The sequence below is a fragment of the Trichosurus vulpecula genome, chromosome 4 (assembly GCF_011100635.1).
Source record: "Trichosurus vulpecula isolate mTriVul1 chromosome 4, mTriVul1.pri, whole genome shotgun sequence".
Lineage (NCBI taxonomy): Eukaryota > Metazoa > Chordata > Mammalia > Diprotodontia > Phalangeridae > Trichosurus > Trichosurus vulpecula.
This window is the reverse complement of record NC_050576.1, coordinates 107614712-107638017: the sequence shown is the minus strand read 5'-3', so window position 1 is coordinate 107638017 and position 23306 is coordinate 107614712. Positions and strand designations below refer to the sequence as shown.

The following is a 23306-nucleotide window of genomic DNA, read 5'->3' as shown; positions in this document are numbered from 1 at the left end:
CAGGCAGAATTTAAATACAAGATTTGGGGGTGAAAATGTCAATTAGGTGTTTTGGGGTGGGATTAGGGAGTGGTTAAGGGGCAGTCAGTTCTTAAAGGAACATACACATTTAGTATCTACTGCACAGGCATATTACCCAGAGTTCACTGGGAAATAGCCCAAGGCGGGGCCTACCTGGGAGTGTGGTTTTGACCATGAAAAGTCACTAAGTCAACTATGGGTCAGGGCTGGCTGAAGATATTCAGGTTGCTTCCATCAAATGTCTTGTTAGACAAGATGAATGTAAGGGAGTATACATTTGACTATGTCTAGGAAACATATCAGGAAGGTCAATAAGTAGTAAATATTGTTATGTCCCAATGCACAGCCCAGTAGCAATACACAAGGAGTCCAAACTAATAAATTCTGTAGGTGCAGTTGGTCAAAGTATCAGGAGGAGAGATAAGTGTTTTGTTACAGTCAGTTCGTAAAGGAACATGCACTTTTTGTATCTACTGCACAGGTGTATTACCCAGAGTTCACTGGCAAATAGCCAAGGGTGGGGCTAGTAGGGGGTATGGTTTTGACTGTGAAACTACACTAACTTAACTAGCGGTCATGGCTAAGAATCTCTATGTACCTTCTCATCTAATGTCACGCTTGGCTGTGTGTACCTTCCCTCTTGTTACACACACACATATTCTGGAGACCTGGTTGGGAAGGGACATGGGTCTGTGTCTGTGATATATGCAGGTATCTGGGAAACATGGAGCAGAGAGGATTGCAGCCCTACTGGAGTCACGCGGTATCCGGCTGTCCTTTATCATAGACGAAGGAGGCTATATCCTAGATGGTTTTTTGTCTGGCATAGAAAAACCCTTTGCAGTGTGAGTAAAGTTACCCCAACTTCTTGCTTCTCCGACTGGGGTGGTTCTCTAAAAACCCTGTCTTGGAAGGGTCCCATCTACCTCCTTCTGCCCCTGGAACCAAATGGCTTTAGGCCATGCTCGCACATCTTCTTTTAGCTCCCTCCTGCCTTTTCCTCCCTAAGTCCAATAGCTCAAGACTTTCCATTCCATCTCACTGTTCAGCCTGAGTTCTGAGCAACATGCGACTGACACCCAATCAGAAACTTAGAAGTAGCCCAGGCAGATTCCAATCAGGTCATTTCTCTGTCCAAAACCTTTCAATAATACTCTACTGTTTACTGAGGAAACTTCAATTTCCTTAGCCTGGCATTCAAGCCCTCTACAATCAGGTACCACCCTATCTTTTCAGTCTTCTCATGCCACTCTTCCTTATGTACATGATGCTCTAGCCAGACTACACTGCTATCTGTACCCTGCACTCAAGCATTGCCACTTCCAGAATCTTGTTGATGCTGCTTCCTGCATCTAGAATGTTCCCGACAAGGAGCCCACTCTACTGCTTCCATCACCTTTTGACTCTGTACCTACTCTTTATTGGGAGGAGTCTTAATTTGGTTTTAATTTCTATTGATACTTTTGTTTTTATAACCCATCAAGCCTTGCACTGTGAGAAAGGATAAAAAGGAGTGAAAAAAGGAGCAACCAAGCACCCAACACATCAGCCAAATCAGATAACATATGCTCTATTCAACACCCATTGTCCCCATTAGCAAAGAAGGGAGAGGCATGCATTTCCTCAGCTCTTCTCCTGGATTGAATTTGGTCATCATACACAGCTTCAGTTTGTATTTTTTTTTCATTCTTCCCATATGCATTGTTCCTGTTCATTCCTTAAAGCCCAATTCAACAAATGAATGAATAAAGTATTTATTAAGTGTTTACTATGTGCAAAGCACTGTGATAAGCCTTGAGGGGGGCAAATAGAAAGGTAAGGCAGTCCCTGTTCTCAAAGAGGCCACATTCTAATGAGGGAGATAATATGTGGAAGGTTTCATCTGCAAGTCGGGTGGAAGAGTCCTGTGGTCCTTAGGGTGAAGTAGCAAAGTAGATGTTAATGCCTACTATTTGAGGACATTTCTACTGATAACATCCTATCACTTCCTGATGTTGAACCATTTCACAGTGCCAAGGACTTGGGCAGGAAGAACATTCTTTTCTGGGTCTTCAGTAGCTATGGTTGTAGCACTTACAGGAGCAGTTGCCAGGCTGCATCTCCACAGAATTTGATTCCCAGCATGCTGGCTGAGGCCACTGGGCTGGAAGCATTTCTATTCCTGAGTCTCTTGTGTTCAGGGTCCTGGGCTGTCTTCATTAGGATGTGAAGAAGGGTGGTGGCCAAGAAGATGGCAGTAGTTTGACTTGCTACTTCCTTGATATTCCTCTCCAGTTAGCAACAATCTTCCATTCTCTCCACCCAGACTTAACCATAGTACTTTGCTTGAACCTCTAGTTTATATGTTATTTTGTAATTGTAGTTATTTATGCATGTGTCATATCCGCCTACTAAACTGCAAATTCCTCAATGTTAAGGTTTGTGTCTGATCTAAACTTCATAGTTCCAAGGGCCAGTACAGTGTCCTACACATAGCTGGCATTTAATAAGTGTTTACTGAATTTGATTCTGTCCTGCCAGGATTTCAGTGTCAGAGAAAGGTGGCATGAACCTCAGGTTACAGGTAGAATCTGCTCCAGGCCATTCATCGGCCCCACCAAAGGAGACAAGCATTGGCATCCTCGCAGCAGCCGTCAGCCGGTGAGTGGTCCTGCTCTGCCTTGAACCCTCAGCAAGGGCTTACCCTGGAAGTCCAGGCTTTCCCCATTTCAGACTGTGCTTGAAGTCATGCCAGGTGATAGCAGAGATTCCAAGATAGATAGAAATTGAGAACGGAATGATCTGTCCATTTGGGGTCACACATGGGTTCAATCAGGACAAGACAGGTAGACAGGGTTAGGTGGATCGGGTTACACAAAGCAGATGATCAGACACCAAATTAAAGGGATAGGGGAGAAAGGAAAAAAGTAAATGAAGAGGCAAGTGTAACATCAGAACCAAGGGAACTTTGGTAGTGGAAGCTGTTTGCCATGCAAGGCTTTTTTCTGTTTTTGTTCTTGTGCTCTATCCAAGGTCTTGGGGACATCATCTCATTTGATCCCCAAATCACTCCTATGAGCAGGTAATACTATATCCATTTTGTAGGTGAGAAGACTGAGGCTGAGAGCAGTTAAGTGACTTGCCCAGGGACATACAGATAGTGTCTGAGGCAAGAATGGGAAAGTGTTCCTGACTTCCAGTCCAACACCCTCTCCATGTCCCCACATTGTCACTCTGAGCATGTCTTTTTCAGGCTGGAACAAACACCAATGCCTAATATGTTTGGATATGGAACTGAGAAGAGTATGTTAGAGCAGCTTGCAGGACAGGTATGGGTCTGGGGAAGTCGCAGGGAATAGGGGAGGGGGAGGAACTCTCTGCTGAGGAAAGAATGGCTAGATCATCTGAGGCTCCAGAATCCTCTGTCCTCCCTTCATCTTTGCCTAGGACTAAGCCATGGCTGAGGGGACCCACTACCCACCTCACCTCCCACACCAATACCATAATGTTGGGTTGATCCACAACCCTCAGGTGGGAGGTATTCCTTCTCTGCACTCAACAATGCAAGCTTACTCTGAGCCCCTTGGGAGGTTGGTCTGACCATGTCCATTAACCAGACAGACAAACCCAGATGGGTAATCACAGCCTCACACTTATTATTTCCCAGTGTTCACAGAGCCAACAAAGCCCAGCCAGGTCCTGATCACAGGGGCCCCAATATGCATTGTTAGTATAGACCTAGATTACTGGGAGATCCTGACCCTCATGTGCCAACCCCTTTGCCCTGGGCTTTGGAAATTCGGCTAACCTGGCTCTTTCCCCTCTTAGTTTGGCTTCCCACTGAATGTAATCCTAACCAACCTGTGGATATTTGGACCCATCGTGAGCAGGTAAAGAGTTCTTGTCCCCTTACTCCAGCCTGCTGTGCTTATTTAATCAGGCCCTGTCCAAACAGCCCCATATTACCAGCTCCCTCCTTCCAAAAGGGCATTGCCTATAGCCCATATGAATAATAGCCCTTAAGTCTTTAAGATTTCCCTGGTTCAGAGAGGATTTATTCCTTTTCCCTGTTGGCTAGTTCTTCCTTATGTCTGACTTCAATCCCTCCTATTTCAGAGTACTTGAGAAAAGTCCCATCAGTAGTGCGATGCTCCGAACCACTGCAGCACTCACCATGTTCAATGCAGGGATCAAGGTAACACCCCCAGGAAGTTCCTGATGCTTTACTCCCCATCTGGGAGACTGAAGAAATTCTCTCCTTGGTCCCACACAGGTCCCTTTCCCTTCTCTGGCACACTTCAGACAAATATAGAATAGGATCAACACCATTCCCATATCCTCTTGGCTTAATCCATTGGCACACCTCCAGTGCCTCTGGAATTGTTAACCCACCCTGTGTTCCTAGAATGTGATTCAGCATGGCTCTTACTACTCACTTTGTCCATATAGATAAATGTGCCTTAGATGTGAGTTACTGACCTAGGGCAGAGTCAACCTGTGTGCTTTGGAAGAGAATTCGGTTTTCAGCATCCTCTTTGGCAAAGTGTATTGTCCAACCCCAAGCTCTTTACAAAGGAGGAAAATCTGCCTGTGATATTTCCCCAAAATAAAAATACCTTTGGTTTTAGACTTTCCAAACACCCCCACATCCAGCTATAAGTCTCCTTCCTATTCCAATTCAGTGAGCCTGCCCGTAAGCCACATCACCTTGGTGAAACTGGCAGTCCCATTTGATTAATTTAGTTTGTTTTTTATTCCATTTATTCATTCATTCATTTGCTTGTTTTATTTATTTATTTATTCAATTTATCTATCTATCTATCTATTTATTTATTTATTTACTTGCTTACTTACTATTTGTTACATGGAAGGAACATTTGACAAGCATTTGACAGATGAAGGAATTCGCCTGATTTCAGTGACTTGCCCAGAGTAATTCAGCTAGTTCAGTGACAGATGAAGGTTTAAAATCCACCCTTCCCATGTCCATTCCAGGGCTTTTCCCACTACACAAATGCAGACAGTTTGGGGGTCATTTCTCCCTCCAGAATACAGTGGAATTGTGAAATGGGCATACATAGGCTGGGAGGTAAGAAACTTAGTTAGCTCTGCCACAAACTTGCTGCTACATGGCTTATGAAAGTCACCTCTAAATTCTGTGAATAATGTTTCCAGGTCCTCTGTTCCCTCCCAGCCTCACCCTATGTCCCCATCCTGAACTAGCCTCCCTGGCTCATGAATGATGGGCATCTTGCCCTCAATTCCAAGCTTTCCTGTCATGGAAGGGAATGGACAGGTTTTAAACCTGGAAATGATAGCTTCCTCCTCACAATGGAGACAACTCATGCAGAGATCCCAAGGACCAAGTAATGTCCAGCCAGGAAGGGACTTCAGACCTACTCTGTTAGACAGTCTCAAAAGCAGGAGAGAGGTGCTCACTGCTTCCTTTCAAAAGAGTTCCAGGCACAGAGACAGCAGTCACTCAGCAAACCAAGGGGGCTGCTCAGTGGCCAGAATAGAAACAGCACCTGAATTTCCAAAGAACAGGTCATTTTAATGCCCTTGGCCTGCTGCAGGGAAAGCAGTCTCTTCAGAACTGGATGAAGCAATCCTCACAAAAGGCCATCAGCATCCTCCCTCTGACACAAGCATCACCAGGGGAGAATTGTAGAATGGGAAATGGCCTCTCCTCTCATATATTCAGAATTAGAAAAACCAAATTTGAGAGCTGGAAGGGGCCTTAGAGATGATCTAGTCCAATCTCTTTATTTCACAGATAAGGCAGCTGTGACTTGAATTTGTTATAGGATTTTTCCAAAATTTGAAACCAGCCCTTTCTACATCTTGGCCTCTAGGTGGCACAGTGGATACAGCCTTAGGCCTGTAGTTAGGAAGACCTGAGTTCCAAAATGACCTTGTTGTTTGTTATTTGTTATCGAAGAGGACCAATGACATCAAGGGGTGATGTCTTGACTTGCATGTGAATTGGATTTCAATGAAGCACAGTTTGACTTTAGTCACTTACTAGCTGTGTGACCCTGGGCAAGTCACTTAACTTCTACCTACCTCAGTTTCCTAATCTGTAAAAGGGATAATAATAGCACCTACCTCCTAGAGTTGTTTTGAGGCTCAAATGAGTTAATAGATGTTAATAATGGAAGTGGATATAAAACTTAAAGTACTCTATAAGTGCTAGTTATTATCATTTCCATCATTACCATTATTACATCAACACTCTCGTTATGCAGCGCACTTTATACTATACCAGAAGCACCTTGACTCTCGGAATCAGAGGTTATCTCAGAAGCCATCTAGCCCCATCCCCCACCTCCACACCATATCTGACTAGTGGGCATCCAACCTCTGCTTAAACATCTCCAGTGATAGGCAGCTCACTACCTCCATTCAGTCTCTAGACACCTAAAAATGTGAGGAACTCCTTTATATAGAACTGAAAATGACTTGCTTATAGCTTCCACCCATTACAAGCCATGGTTCATTTCTCTTGTGCCAAGTAGAATTAGTCTATGCAGGTGGTTCTATTAGTTTGTGGTTCGTAGACATCTATAAAATCAGGCCACAGATCACCTCATTCCCTCCCCACCCCCAGCCTTCGATAAAGCTCCAGACTTTCTTATCTTTTTCCCCATCCATACTTACATATCCCATGTCCAGTTCCCCCACATGACATTGGCTGATATAATAAACTAAGGCATGCTGATGTGTCAGCATGCAGTGGGTATTACCCCCTTCTAGGAAACATGTAGGCATTTTATCTAGGGTTTTCTTGAAATGGAATTCCTCTGAAATACCCAGAGTCTCCTTGAGGTGAAATGGAAAAAGCCCAGGACAGCTAGGCACTGCAGTAGATAGCGCACTGGGCTTAGAGTCAGGAAGACATGAATTCAAATCTGGCCTGCAGACACTTCCTAGCTATATGTCCCTGGACAAGTCAGTAGCAAATCACTCCAATATATTTGCTGAGAAAACCCAAAAACAGGGTCACAAAGAGCCTGACATGAGTAAACAAATGAATCAGTTGAAAAGAGCCCAAGACTCAGGGACCTGAGACTTGACACAAATCTTCACTCTGTCACTGGCTAGTTGGGCAACCTTGTGTTCAATTAAGCTAAGTTAGGTTCGGATTCAGATTTGCACTGGCAATAAGGCACACTCCCAACAGAACAAAGTTTTTATTGAAAGACAAGGGAAATACTCTAGCAAACACAGTTAACACAACAAAGACAATGACACGACATAGATTCATCACCTCTCGGGGGAACTCCTGCACTTGATCCTCTCAAAGCTGTGGGGGTCGCAGTTTACACAGCTCGATCAAGGCCCCGAAAGGGAAGATGATCCCAGGCAAAGCATCCTCCCCATGGGTGACATCCCAATGTAACTGCCCCACGTGATGACTTTTACAGAATGCTGAACAAAGAAAGTTTTCCCGCCAGAAAGGGGAGACTCACTGCTAACTGTCCCGGATGTTCTCCGCCAAAGAGGGTCGCCACTCCCCTCAGGAGGGGAAGATCCTGTCTGTCATTTTGCTTTTTGATAAGAGGCTAGGTCCTCAAAAAGCAGCTTCAGAAATACTTCCTGTTCTTTATTCAGGACCTATCTGTCTCCTAGTGGAAGTGTATTCTATCCTTTGTTCAGGTCTATCAACCAGAGAGGAATGTCTGAGAGGTTCATTCTTATTAAGGGTTTATCAGTTGGAGAGGAATGTCTGATTCTTTATTCCAAGCTAGAAAGTCTTAAAGGTTTTTGCAAGAAAGAAAGTGGGAAAGGAATGTCTGATATTCCAAGCCAGAAAGTCTTGCAGGGGGCTGGGGGGAAGGGAGAGCCAGGCCTATACCATAATGTGGAGGATCTTCTATAATGATTTATCATTCACCTTGTACAAGTCACTTCTCTCTGGGCCTCCGTTTCTGCCTGTAAAATGAGGTTGCATTAGATGATCTCTGAAGTTTATTGCACCTTCCACGGGTGATGATTTCATGAAAGAGCCATCCATTAGGGGTCAAGAGATATGTGTCCTACCTCTGTCACTAAGTTACTCAGTGATCTTGGATAAGTCACTTCCCATCCCTCTCAATTTCTTTTTTATATCAAGTGAGGGGTTGGCCCAATGATGCATCTAGATGGAAGAAACTCTGTGGCTAGAGACTTTCTCAGTAATTTCACTGGAGACCCAGAGGAGATTTGGAAATAGAGCTAAGAGGCAGGAATCAGAATCACAGGGCTGGAAAGTAACCTTGGACACCATCCGTCTGACCTCCCCATTAGATAGATGCAGAAACCAAGGCCCAGAAAAAGGAAGGGATTGACACCAGTTTCATAGACTTCACACTGAGTTCTGTCTGTAGCCCTGAGAATGAGCATGTGTCCCCTTGCTCAGCACCTCTGTTACCCAAGGCCCAAGATGGGAAGAAAAACAGACCCAAAACATAAAATTTGGGGCAGCTAGGTGGTGCAGTGAGTAGAGCACCTCCCCTGGAGTCAGGAGGACCTGAGTTCAAATGTAGCCTCAGACACTTGACACACTTATTAGCTGTGTGACCTTGGGCAAGTCACTTAACCCCAATTCCCTTGCCTTCCCTCCTCCAAAAAAAAAGCATAAAATTTAACATCCTCTGCTTTCTATAACTTAATTTTGCCAGAAAGTTGACTAATGGGAGATTTCCATTATCTAGATACTCTCTAACTTCTCAACAGTCTTTGTGAAGCTAGGTAAAGGGAGCCTGTCTGGGTCTATAGGGATCTGGATCTGGTTCAAACCATGGTACATGTATTATAAACGTGTCATTTTTTCTCTCCTCAGACGAACGTTATCCCCTCGACCGCCCAGGCAACAGTCAATATTCGGATCCATCCTGGCCAGACCATCTCTGAGGTATGATCCAGAAGTTTTTTGGGGGAGTAGCAAAGGTGTATGACCCTCATGACCCAGAGTTTGTTACTCTCATATCAGGGCTTGTTTAATCAGAAATAAGGTGGTTACAACAGGTCCCCCAAATGAGACTTTTTCAAGAGCTATGGGGTGATGCAGTTTCAGTGCTCCCCTTATGTCCTTAATAAGCAGGACTTAACTCTCATGAAGATAAGCAACTCAGGGTAGTATGGTAGAAAGAACATGGAACAATGAGCAGCCTTGCATTGGAGTCTCAGTGCTTCAGTTCTCATCTCTGGGTCTCGTTTTCCTCATCAGTAAAAATAGGGGGCTGTATGGATCCAGCTCTAAATTCTATAATCCTGAGATTCCTTTTTTAAGCTACAATTTTTTCAATCTATAAAATAGGGGTAATACTCTCATTTATGACTTTATAAGATTTTTGTGAGGAAAGAACTTTATAAGCCTTAAAACAGGGGTGGGAACCTTTGGCCTCAAGTCCACATGTGGCTCTCTAGGTCCTCGGGTGCAGCCCTCTGACTGAATCCAAAATTCACAGAACAAATCCCTCTAATAAAGGATTTGTTCTGTAAAAGTTAGACTCAGTCAAAAGGCTGCGCCCAAGGACCTAGAGGGCCACATGTGGCCTTGAGGCTTCAGGTTCACCACCCCTTCCTTAAAACATTATAGAAGTATGAGTTGTTATGTCATTTGGCTCAGGTACCTTTTAGGACTCTCAGCTAGTGTTGTCTGTTTTCCTAATGTGGGTTTAAGTAGTAAAGGTCATTTTTCTCTGAACCTTAGTTTTCTTATCTGTAAAAGGAAGAGGTTCATCTAGATGGTTTCCAACGGCCCTTCTACTTCTGATTCTTGAGTCAGCCTTGATTAGCCGGGCAAATACTAAGTCAGCTTCTCCATTGGCGTCCATGAGTCTTCTTGGGCCGCCTCCCCCTGGAGTAGGGCTGTACGGGCCCAAACAATACAGCCTTCGTTCCTCATTCAACAATAAGGTCTTGTTTTAATATCACCCTGAGGAAGACCATGTTCAGAAGAAAAGAAAATTCTGCTGCTGCTGCTAAAAAAATAAGGCAACATAATAACAAACATCTTATTATAACACATTCTAAAACTAAATATAATTTGAGGCAGGAGATTATCTGTGCCTATGGGAGAAATTGCAGCTGGACATATAGATTCGAGAGTCATCTGCACAGAGGTGATCATTAAAGCTGATGACCTTACAAGAGAAGATAATGTAGGAAGAGGAGAAGGTCAAAGACAAAGGTTTACAGGATGTCTCACACCTGAAGGGAGAGAGCCAAGTTAAGGCACTAGTAAACCAGCAAAGGTGTTCAAGATCAGGAGAACCAGTGAAAAGCCCAGTCACAGGAGCCAAGCAAGGTTATGGTATCAAGAAGGAAGAGAGATTAAAAATGTAGAAAGGTCAAGCTAGATGAGGACTGAGAAAAGGTCATTGGATTAGGCAATTATGAGGTCATTGGTTATCTTGTACAGGGCAGTTTCAATTGGATGGTGCATTCAGAAATCAGAGTCAAGTCCGGGAAGAAGTGGAGCCAGGGGAAGTGTAGACTAACTTTGTAAAAAATTATGTAATACTATTATTATATTATGTATGAGAATTCTAGTTTAAGTAACTACTATTAAAACTAATGGGTACCCATGTGGTGCAGTGGACAAAACACTGGCCCTAGAGTCAGGAGCACCCAAGTTCAAATCCAGCCTCAGACACATACTAGCTGTGTAACCCTGGACAAGTCATTTAATGCTGTTTGGCTCAGTTTCCTCATCTGTAAAATGAGCTGGAGAAGGAAATGGCAAACCCCTCAGATATCTTTGTCAAGAAAACCCCAAATGGGGTCACAAAGAGTCTGACATGACTGAAATGACTAAACAGAATTAAACACCATATTAGAAGTGAGACATTTTAAAGTTAGACATACAAACAAAAACTTTTGTTTTTAACCAAAGTGAACCAGACCTCGTCAGGTACTAACCTGGAGAGACAAGCAGCACAGCACAGTGAACGTGGAGTCAGGAAGACTTGAGTTCCAGTCCTACTTCTGGCATATAACTAGCTGTGTATCCCTAGCCAGGGCACTTAACCTCTCAGTGCTTCCAGACAGCTCTCTAAAACCATGGCAGTCAACAAGCATTTAACAAGTGCCTACAGTGAAAGACAAAAAAAAACAGCCCTGCCCCCAGAGGGAGAGACAGCCTGTGAATATACTATACACACATACACAGACATACATATACATACACATGTGTTATTGTGTGTACGTGTGTGTATATATATATGTGTGTGTGTGTGTGTGTGTATTGTCTGTGTGTATATACACACACGTGAAGAGTTAGACATGACTCAAGTAACTAAAGAACAAACACATGCATACCTGTGTATATCTATATACATACATGTGTGTGTGTCATGTGTTTATAGTGTTATAGTATCTATATAATAGATTTCTAATGTATAAGTGTGTATAATGCATTGCATATGTATGGACATATGTGTAACACATGTATATGTAACACTGTAATTTGTATACATGCTATATATTATAACTCCTATTATATATAATAACTATTAGTAACAATAGAAATAGTAGTAATAGTAACTCCTGTCCAATATAAATGTACCTGGAACACGGTGTAGTCGGTATACATACTATAATGACTGCTGTTATATATAAGTGTACATGGAACACGATATAGGTTGTATACATGCTATATATAACTACCATTATATACAACAAGTATCATAAAGTAATAGAAATAATACTGGTGCAGTGGATAAAGCACTGGGCCTTGAGTCAGGAAGACCTGAGTTCAAATGTGGCCTGGGCAAGACACTTAAGCCTGTTTGCCTCAGTTTCCTCATCTGTAAAATGAGCTGGAGAAGGAAATGGCAAATCACTCCAGTGTCTTTGCGGAGAAAACATCAAATGGGGTGGGTCACAAAGAGGCGGACACAGTGAATGAAGAGCAACACATCCATATAGTGTTACATACATGCATATGTTAATATACATGTGTACAATGCTATATGCATTTATGTGTTACATGTGTCACGTGTGTCATATACATGCATGCATATACACATGCACATACATATACACATGTATACATATACACATACATATACATGTAGACATACACATACATCTACATATACGCACATACAGAAGTACATGCACATATACACATACATATACATGTACACATACATATACACATACCTATACATATACACATACATGCACATATACATATGCCCACACATATACACATGCACATACATATACACATACACATACATGCACATATACATATACCCACACATATACACATGCACATACACATACATATACACATACATATACACGTACACATACACGTGCATATACATGTACACATACATATACACATACATACAATATACATGTACACATACACACATACACATGCATATACACATACATCTACATATACACACATACACATGCATATACACATACATCTACATATACACACATACACAAGTACATGTACATATACACACATATACATATACACATACATATACATGTACACATACATATACACATACCTATACATATACACATACATGCACATATACATATACACACATATACACATGCACATACACATATATATACACATACACATACGTATACACATACACATACATATACAGATACACATACATATACATATATGCACATACACATGTACATGCACACATATACACATGCATATACACATGCATGTACGCATACATATACACATACACACCTACATATACATATACCCACACATATACACATGCACATACACATACACATACATATACATATACACACATACACATACGTATACACATACATATACACATACACGTGCATATACACGTACACATACATATACATACAATATACATATACACGTACACATACACATGCATATGCACATACATCTACATATACACATACACAAGTACATATACATATACACATACATATACATGTACACATACCTATACACATACCTATACATATACACATACATGCACACATACATATACATATACCCACACATACACATACACATACACATACATATACATATACACACACATACACATACGTGTACACATACATGTACACATACACGTGCATATACACATACATATACCCACACATATACACATGCACATACACGTACATATACACACATACACATATGTATACACATACACATACATGTGCATATACACGTACACATAGACATACATATACACATACATACATATGCACATGCACACACATATACACATACATACACACATACATATACATATACCCACACATATACACATGCACATACACATACATATACACATACATATACATACACATACATATACACATACACGTGCATATACACGTACACATACATATACACATATATATACACATACACGTACGCATACACAAACATATAGACATACATACACACATACATATACATATACCCACACATATACACATGCACACACACGTACATATACACATACATATACAGATACACATACATATACACATACACGTGCATATACACGTACACATACACATGCATGCACACCTACATATACATATACACATACATATACACGTACACATACATATACACATACACATGCATATACATATACACGTACACGTACACATACATATATACATACACATACACATACATATACATATACACATACATATACGTATACACATATACATATACATATACACATACACACATTGGTATCATCTGAAAGCTTCACAGCAGCGGCCATTCTCCATTGGTTGAAAGAGTTTTTTCACCAGCATTTCCCTATGCCAGTAAAATCACAGATCAAGCCAAACAAAACAAAATAAAACAAAACTACCCACCTTGAATCTGTTGAAAAATATGAGTCATGACTACAGAGTGCCAGGAGAGACATCACCACACAATGTCAAGTGTCCCGAGTTTGGAATCAGATGACCTGGTTTCAAATTTTGTCTCAGCTACTTACTACTGATGTGACCCTGCATGAGTCACATCTCTCTGGGATTTAATTTTCCCATCTGCAAAATGATGGGGTTGGGCTTGATGATGTCTGAGGTCTCTTCTAGATCTAAAACTATGATCCTTGAGCCAGCATGGTGTAGCAGGGAGTAGGTGAAATCCAAAATCCAGAATTCTATTCCTGACTTTGCCATTTACCAGCTGTGTGACTTTACGAAATTTGTTTAATCTGAGCCTCAGTTTCCTCACCTATAAAATGGGGGTAATGATATTATAGTGAAAAGTTGTTAAAAGAATCAAATGAGAGGAAAAGATAAAGAGTATTTTTAGATCCATGTGAATTTCTCCAGCATCCTTCCTCCTAAGTCAGGCAAAAAAATAAATAAATTATTGAGCATCTAATATGTGGTTATTAAGTGCTGGTGATACAAAGAAAGGCACAAAACCACAGCAGCTGCCCTCAAGGTTCTCACATTCGAACAGTTTAAGGCATTTTCCCATCTGATGTTTGTTTGTTTGCTTGTTTGTTTGTTTTGGCCTCACTACATAGCAGAGCTGATTATCCCCTTGGTACAAATGGGGAAACAGGTTCAGCCTTTTGCCTAGAGTCACACACTGGAGAGCAGTCTAGCTGGAGCAGGGACCCCAGTCTCCTGACTTCTCCCTAAGGGGGAGCCATTATGTCAGGAAATCCCAGCATTCCCCAAATTTAGGTTCTTTCCACTCATTCTCTCCCACCCCAGCATCATTCCTGCCCTTTCCAAGGGCATGTTTTCCACCCAGCTGGGACCTTTCCCTCATGACCATGGAAATATCAACCTGGATTTGGCTCTCTTCCCTCTCCTCCATGCCTAGGCCACAGGGGCCTTCCTTCCTAAGCTTGTCTAGATGAAACTCTCTGGAATCCTCACCCCCACACCCCCAGCACACACACACACACACACACACACACACACACACACCACACCACACACACACACACACACACACAGGTATCTGTGGAAAGCCCTCATTGTCTAAAAAGCCCTCGGCAATGCTGAAGCTCAATGGTTAGTCACCTTCTTTTCCCAAACCAGCACCATCATATAAAGCACTCCCGTATAAGTGTTTGAGAATTGGCATTACAAAATTGGGCAATTAGGTGGCACAGTGGAGAGGGCATTGGACTTGGCATCAGGAACACCTGAGTTCAAATCCTGCCTCAGACATTTACTAGTTATTTCAGTTTTCTCATCGGTAAAGCACCTGCCTCAAAAGTATTTTTGTGAGGACTGAATGTGATGACACAGGTACAGCACTTCACAAGTTTTCAACAGTACATAAATGCTTGTGAAGACTTCTCCAGATAGAACGGGCAGATGAGAACAATTTGTTCCAATGGCCGTGAAGGCACCTGAAGTAGGCATTGTAGAGTGGTTGGAGCTTAGTTAGACATCAAAGACACCAAGGTCACTCAATGCATCCTGGACCATTGCCAACCATCTTGACTTTAGTTCTGCCACTGGAACCCTCTTTCCCTTCAAAGGATGTTTTTCCTTGCATCATGCCAAAATTTGCCTCGGCAACTTCTAACCCGTTGCCCCTAAATGTTAGGTGCTCACTGGGACCTCCAGTAGTCAAGATCAGAGAGGATTGTACACTTAGAGAAATGAAAGGACCTCAGAGGTCTTCTGATTTAACCTCATTTTGCAGCTGCAAGGAAACTGAGGCACAGAGATGTTAAAACTTACCCAAGAGACTTATCCAAGTCATCTTGCATAAAATGAAGCTTCCCCGTGACCTAGCAATGTTTCCTTAGCTCAGGATGAGGTCAAGAGTAGCTGCTAAGGAAGAAGGAGAGTTACTATACTGAAATGGGGGAGAGTGTCAGTAACAGGGCTCCAACATTCTTCAAGTTACCAGGCAGAAGGGACTAGATTTGTGGATCAAGGATGGAAAAGGGCAAGGAACAAGCATTTATTAAGCATCTACTATGCGACAGGCACTGTGCTAAGCACTTTACAAAAGTTTTCTTATTCGATCAATTGGGCAACAAAGGCGGCACAGGGGATAGAGACCAGGGCCTGAAATTAGGATAGACCTGAGTTTAAGTCCAGCCTCAGATACCTGCCAGCTTATGAGACTCTGAATAAGTCACTCAGTTTCCTTATCTGTAAAATGGGGATAATACTAGCACCTACCTCAGGATTGTTATGAAGATAATTGTGAAGCACTTAGCACGTTGCTTGGCATATAGTAAGTGCTAAATAAATTGTTATTAAGTTACCTGGGATGTCCAGGTGCTGTGTGTGAACATAGCAATTCCCCATTACAGGACATCTATAAGCAGAAGCTGAATAATTAGGGTCAAAGATCTTATAAAGGTAGGGCAGGTAGGTGATGCAGTGGATAGAACAATGGCCCTGGAGTCAGGAAGACCTGAGATCAAATCCAGCCTCAGACACATGCTAGCTGTGTGACCCTGAGCAAGTCACTTAACCCTGATTGACTATTCCCTCCCCCCCCCAAGAAAAGAGAGATCTTATAAAGACGATTCATGTTTGCTTATGGGGTGGACTGGATGACCTGTAAGATCTCCTCCAACTCCATAATTCTAAGACTCCTGGATTCCCATTCCCTTCTTCTCTTGTGGTCATGAAGTCAGGGCTCTGAAAATTGATCTGTTCAACTGCATGGATCTTACTCTTAGTGGTAGCTATATGAGGGAGTTATTTCTTCCATCTCACTTAAACCCATCAAGTTCTAGCCCTTCTTGCTGAGTTTATGACCCATAAGTACCGAATAATTTTCCATCTCCTGGAAGTAATCAACTGGTGCTATTCTGGGTATTTTCACTGGCTGCCCTCCCATACCTGGAATTCTCTTGCTCCTCATCTCTGCCTCCTGGATTTCCTAGTGTCCTTCAAATCTCAGTTCAAATCTTATCTCCTACAAGAAGCCTTTCTACTGTGGTCCTCCCTAATGCTGTGTCTTCCTTCTGCAACTTCCCCCAATTGATCATACACACACACACACACACACACACACACACACACACACACACACACATATACATATATATGTATATGTAGATATATCTTGTTTGTACATAATTGTTTGCATGCTCTCTCCTCCATGAGACTGAGTGCAAACACTGTCTTTTGCCTCTCTGTATTCCTAGCACTTGGCACAGTGCCTACCACATAGTAGACACCTACTGAGTCATGCACAGAAATCTAATCCCGGGTTGATCTTTGGCACCTACCTCCCAGGGCTCCAATTAGGTTAGAATGTAAGCTCTTTTAGAGCAAAGTCTATTTCAGTTTATGTCTTTGTGTTACCAGGGTCTAACAAAGTGCCTGGTAGAGTTGGCACTTCATAATTTTTTTTTCAGTAAGTGGTTACTGATTGAATGATTGACTGAGTCTTTCAGAAGTTAAAAGACCAGTACTGTTTGGATTCCAGGGTGCTTGGGTGGAAGTCCTAATTCCGTTATGTTTCCTTCAAAAGGTGCTAGAGATTATCCGGAATATTGTGGCTGATGACCGAGTCCAGTATGAAGTGCTCAATGCCTTTAACCCCCTCCCCCTAAGCCCCTATGACCATGAGGCCTTTGGCTACCAGCTTCTCAGAAGGACCATAAAAGATGTCTTCCCGGAGGTCTCTGTTGTTGTCCCAGGTAATGACTTCACAAGGGGTAAGCACTTGGAAAGGTGGCCAGGAAGGGTTTCCTATCTGACTTCCCTTTCCCCTCACCCTCACTCCAGCTGTTCATGTCTGGAAACAGCTGACTGCCTTCCTCCCTTCCTGCCCTGGCCCAGCTGGATCTTTCAACTGTTAACCTGTTTTCTCCTATCAGAGTAGAAGAAAGAGAGCAAACAGGAAAGAATAGGAAAGAGACAGAAATAATAAATCCCACCAGCCATTCTGGAGGTGAGAGGAGAACTAGTTTTGTTCCCATGAGGGAGCACACTTTGCTCACCCCGAGCCTCAGTCCCCCCAAGGTTAATGGCTAGGTTAACCTTACATCTAGGTTTGAAATTCTCTAGCTAGGCAGAAGGATCCCCAACCTATCTCATTTACACTGACCAAACCCAAAACCTACACCATCCCCACCTATGTTTCCATCTTCCTCCTCCTTTGATTCAAAGCAAAGACACTTGGGTCACAAAGTGCGATCAAATTTAACATGAAGGCAGGACTTCTTTAGTAAGTGCCTACTGTGTACAGAGCTCTGTGCTTGGTGCTAGGGAAGGTACAAACTTTTTTGATCAGATGTGCTCCCTGGCACCACAGAACCTGACATCTGGTAGAGGAAAACAAACACAGATTACTCTTTTTTTTGCCGAGGGGAAGGCAGGGCAATTGGGGTTAAGTGAATTGCCCAAGATCACGCAGCTAGAAAGTGTGTCAAGTTTCTGGCACCGGATTTGAACTCAATTCCTCCTGACTCCAGGTCCAGTGCCCTACTCACTGTGCCACCTAGCTGCCCCCAACACAGATTATTCTAATAGAAAAAAAAATATGGTAGAGGGTATTGGAAATCTCACACCTGATACTACTTATGTGACTGGGCAAATCACTTGAACTTTCTGTAAAATGAGGATAAGAATACCTATACTACTCACCTTATAGGATTATTGTGCTATATCACACACTTGGAAGACTTTAAAGCATTGCGTACATGCAGTGTAATGGACAGAGAGCAGGCTTCACCATCAGGAAAGCCTAGGTTGAGTCTCACCTCTGGCACATTGGGTTCACTTCACAAATCCAGCAAGTCACTTAACCTCTCATTGTCCAAGACAACTCTCTGAGACTTTAAGTTGCCAAATATGTGAAAATCTGAGATGATAAAGGGACCAAATGCCCTCACTGAGAGTTCCCTACGTTAATGACATCCTAAGTCCAGTACAAAACCTTATCAAAGTACAACATTATGTACAGAATGAAGTGCTATGAGACCAGTCGGAATGAGGGAAGGTTTCAAGGAGGAAGTCTCATTTGAGTTGGTCTTCCTCTCCAGGGGAATGCCAAGAATGAGACTACCAGGAAATTCTCCGTCTCCTTTCTGCGTTGATTTTGTAACTCGTACCAATAGTGGTCTTCAAAAAGAGTTGTCTGGAGAGAGATTTTTGAGGGGACGTCCAAACAAACTGCTGCAGCTGAGATAGCAAGTGGATTTGTCCTAAATCTGAGCTATTCAAGTGATTGTCAACCTCCTTTCTTCCCCTCCTCCCCCAACATTTAGGGAGAATGAAGGCTACTTAGCTTTTCCCCAACAGCTGTGACTGTCAATGAGACTGAGAGTTGGGGGTTGGGGGATAGGACACTGTGTTCGTTACTTTGGATGGTGTTTATACAACTTTAAAGGTTATTTTTAAAAGTTCATATATATATGTATATATATATATATACATGAAATTTAAGGTTTGCACAGTGCTTTACAAGTTTAGTCTTAAAAACAACCCTGGGAGGCGGTACTATTATTATCCATATTTTACAGATGAGAAAATTGAAGTAAACAGAGGTTAAGTGACTTACCCAGGGTCATACAACTGAGGCTGAATTTGACCTGAGGTCTTCCCAACTCCAGGTCCAGCTCCCTATCCACTTTGCCAGCCTGTGCTTTACTTTAATGATCTTAAGGAAAATCTGCAGTTCTGTTCGACAAAACATTTCTTAAATGTCTACTATGTACAGAGCACCATGCCTAGCCCTGACAGAGATATAAAGTTTACATAAGACAAGGTCCCTGCCCTCACAGAACTTATAGTATAGTAGTTGGAGAGAACCGTGTTTTGTAAATGGTACATGATAAGTGCATAAGAGAGATGTGATTTTATATCCTGTATCTGTCATTTCAGGGAGGGGGAAGGGAGGATAAGAATTTGGAACTCAATATTTTTTAAATGGATATTAAAAATTGTTTATAAATGCAGTTGGGGAAAAATAAAATATTATTGACTGGAGAGAGAGAGAGAGAGAGAGAGAGAGAGAGAGAGAGAGGGAGAGAGAGAAGTGGACAAGGTGAATTGTGAGGAAAAAGAGGTCATTACCTCCTAGGGAATCAGAATAGACAGCCTTACAGAGGTGCTATCTGAGTTGGGCTTTAAAGAGTGGAAAAGAAGTAGCTGAGAAATTGCAAAGGGTAGAGTCTGGACATAGCGAAGAGCAAAGGTTCAAGGTAGAAATGTGGGATAAAGATGAAGGAGGGAAGGGAGTAGAGGGGGAAGGTGGTACAAAGCATAGCATGTACTTTGGCTCAAATGCAGAGCCGAAGCCATTAAGCTTTTTGGGGGTAATAGATCTTCTTGACAGGCTGGCGATACCTAGGGACCCTTTTGAAGTTATGTTTTTAAATATATAATGCAAAATATAGAGGATTACAAAGGAAACCAATTATGTTAAAATAGTTTCTCTCTCTCTTTGTCTCTCTGCATAAATATATATACATATATAATGTACATTTGTGTGTATACACACACTTATATATGTACATACATATATATAAAAACAAATTCACAGCCCCCTATTTGGAGAGAAATTGTATGAAACATGGAAATAGGGGATGGAAGAGTGGCTAAGGAATCCGGCCCTGCCACAGGTTCCTAAGAATTTCTAGGCATAGCCCTATGGTAGGTCACTGCCTGACTGTGCCCTTTTTGTCTCTCTTCCCCCAGGAATTTGTATTGGCAACACTGATGTCCGACACTACGCTAACATCTCCACAGGCCTCTATCGACTTAACCCTGTCTCTCTCTCTGAAGAGAGCTTCAAGAGGTGAGTGGAGCAGAGGATGAGGCAGTGGGATGATGCGTAGTATTTCTCTTAACCTCCCCACCCCCTTTATGGAATAAAAGAGCATAAAGTCTTATAAAGGAAAATTGGAAACTTGGATAAACCCAACCAGCTGCCCTCTGTGCCAGGGTCTTCCCCCTTCCAGCATTTTTTAGCATTGACACCTAAATTCTCTTGGAAAGAAATTGTTTACTGATGCATTCGTTTAGCAAACATTTGTTGAGTACTATGGGAAAGTTAAGAACATGCTGGATTTCGAGGAAGAAGGCCTGGGTTCAAATTACAGATTAGCCACTGGTAACCTTAGGTAAGTCATTCCTTTCAGATCTAAATCTATGATTCCCTAAAGTCAGCAACACTCAGAAAGGTGAATCATTTTACATAGAATTCCTGATCCTTCTATGTGTTAATCACTGTAGGGAATATAAAAATGTATAAGAACTGGTCCTTGTCCTAATAAAGCATCTTACTCATGTAAGAGTCTAAGTTGAGTAGGAAGAGCCCAGAAAATCAAAACTCTTGAGGTCTAATATCAATCTTGGTTTTAATCCACTCAGAGGTAGATTATATAAACTCTCTGCATCTCAGTCTCTATGTCCCCAAAATGAAGAATTTTCTGTTCTTTCCCACTTCACTAGGACATGAGAGTTCTTAGGAGAAAATATTTTATGAATTCTAAGAGATGATTGTCAACTCTCAGTTAATTACCTATAAGTTATTCAGAAAATTAATCCCAGGATGACAGACCCCACTGACTCCCTGCATACCTCTGGCAGATCTCCTCCCATCAGTCAGTATATACTCAGAACATGCAACTTCATTTGAATATTTGTCTTCCCGAGACTTTCTGCGAAACTAATTATTTTCCTCATGGCTTGAGGATCTCTGGAAGGAGGAGAGGGATTTTCATGGTGGATATATCTAGCCCCCAAGGAATGCAGGGGAGTCTTCCCACGGGAGAGCAATCTGCAGGGAGGGAGACAGGACAGCAAGGATCATTTTGAAGTTCTGTGGGATTACTTCTGAAATGCAGGATGGGTTGAATCTTAAAAACTATTTTTCTTATGGCTTCTTATACTTATCCACCTTTTGGGGGTCATGACTAAAGTGCCTCATCTTACTATGACTGACTTTATATTGTTTATGCTTGAAATGTTGATAATCCAGTGGTTGCGATTTGCATACTTGTGAAGGATTGGACACAAGATCAATATTGCTTATGTGACTTTTCTATAATTGGTTAAATAGTACACACTGTAAATGGTCTTCAGTGAACATTAATAGATGACTCTAAAATGTTTCCCTTGGGGGAAAGTTTTAATATTACAAATGAACTTGTCTTCTAAATCTAGGAGTGGAACCATGGAGAAGTAATCATAATCTCTTGTACACGGATCCTTCCTGGTCCCCTCCTGCCTCAAGGGGGCTCTATACTGTTTGTGTCACCACAGATACTATAGTAATATGGCCCCTTTCTCCATTTCTCTTTCCCAGTTTTCATGGCTTAAATGAAAGGATCTCCATCCAAGCCTATGAGAACCAGGTGACATTTCTGTTTGAATTGATCCAGAATGCAGATACTGAGAAGGTTCCCAAACCTCATTCTGCTGTACATGAGCTGTGAGAGGATGGTGATGATCTCTACTGTCTGCCCTGGCATAAGCCCTCCTCCAAAGTGGACAGTCTCAGGACAGGGGTGGGGGCAATACACATTATTTTGCTGGAGACTTTTGGAATAATCCATGAAGCCCACCCTCTTGCCTCAACTCCAGACTTGTCCATAAGCAGGGGTTCATTGATGGGGGTGGAGGCGGTGTAGGGGGAAAAATATAGGAAGCTTTAGCCTCATCCCCAAGATCTCTTTGCTCATGCCCTACTACCATGGAACATGCCTCTCCCAGGTCCCATTGCTAACTTTCAGGCCTGGGGCATCAGGCTCATAATCAATTTATTTTCCTACTGAAGATTTTCATTTCTGGGCATTATCACTTAACCCTCTGTACACAACTACTTCTATTACATCCTTTCCTCTGTTGTTCTAACCCTAGGATCCCCACTTCCCGGACCTCTCGTATACTTTCTTCCCTCTCTTGTTTGCTTCTCTCTCCATCCCTTTCCCTCTTCTTCTCCCTCTTGTGAAGTTAGGAACCAAAATATGAAACAAGCCTAAATAATGTGAGAGAAAATAAAGTGACCAGTACCCAGAGCTCAGTCCCTGCTGATGAGGGCTCTGCCTCTGGTTATGTACTGGAGAAACAAAGGCCTGGCTCTGTCCAGGGGACACACAAAGTGGAGGGTCAGTAGGAACAAAGAGCAGTCCTGGGAGGGAGCAATGGCATTGAGACCAGAACCTAAGTGAGGCCTGATTCTGGGGGCAAGGAGGGAGAAGGGCCTCCTGTCCTTGGGCTGCCCCCAGCTCCCCTGGGTTGTTCTCCTCCCTCCCACTTGGCCTAGAGTTTTTCTCCCTCCTGCAGGCCTGTTCCTTCCACCACTGCCCCTGCTATATTAGGAAGGCAGAATTTAT

General features: G+C 42.3%; 1 protein-coding gene across 1 annotated transcript in view; it reads left to right on the top strand.

Moving 5' to 3' along the window:
- Positions 1 to 23043, top strand: part of LOC118848584 (N-fatty-acyl-amino acid synthase/hydrolase PM20D1-like) — a 44681-nt gene extending 21638 nt beyond the window's left edge. The window contains exons 5-13 of the mRNA XM_036757526.1: positions 733 to 866; positions 2542 to 2661; positions 3254 to 3329; positions 3829 to 3890; positions 4117 to 4195; positions 8825 to 8896; positions 17492 to 17660; positions 20665 to 20764; positions 22277 to 23043. Of these exons, the coding sequence (XP_036613421.1) occupies positions 733 to 866; positions 2542 to 2661; positions 3254 to 3329; positions 3829 to 3890; positions 4117 to 4195; positions 8825 to 8896; positions 17492 to 17660; positions 20665 to 20764; positions 22277 to 22406 (942 nt within the window). The 3' untranslated portion in view covers positions 22407 to 23043. The remainder of the gene's footprint in view (positions 1 to 732; positions 867 to 2541; positions 2662 to 3253; positions 3330 to 3828; positions 3891 to 4116; positions 4196 to 8824; positions 8897 to 17491; positions 17661 to 20664; positions 20765 to 22276) is intronic.
- Positions 23044 to 23306: the final 263 nt, after the last annotated feature.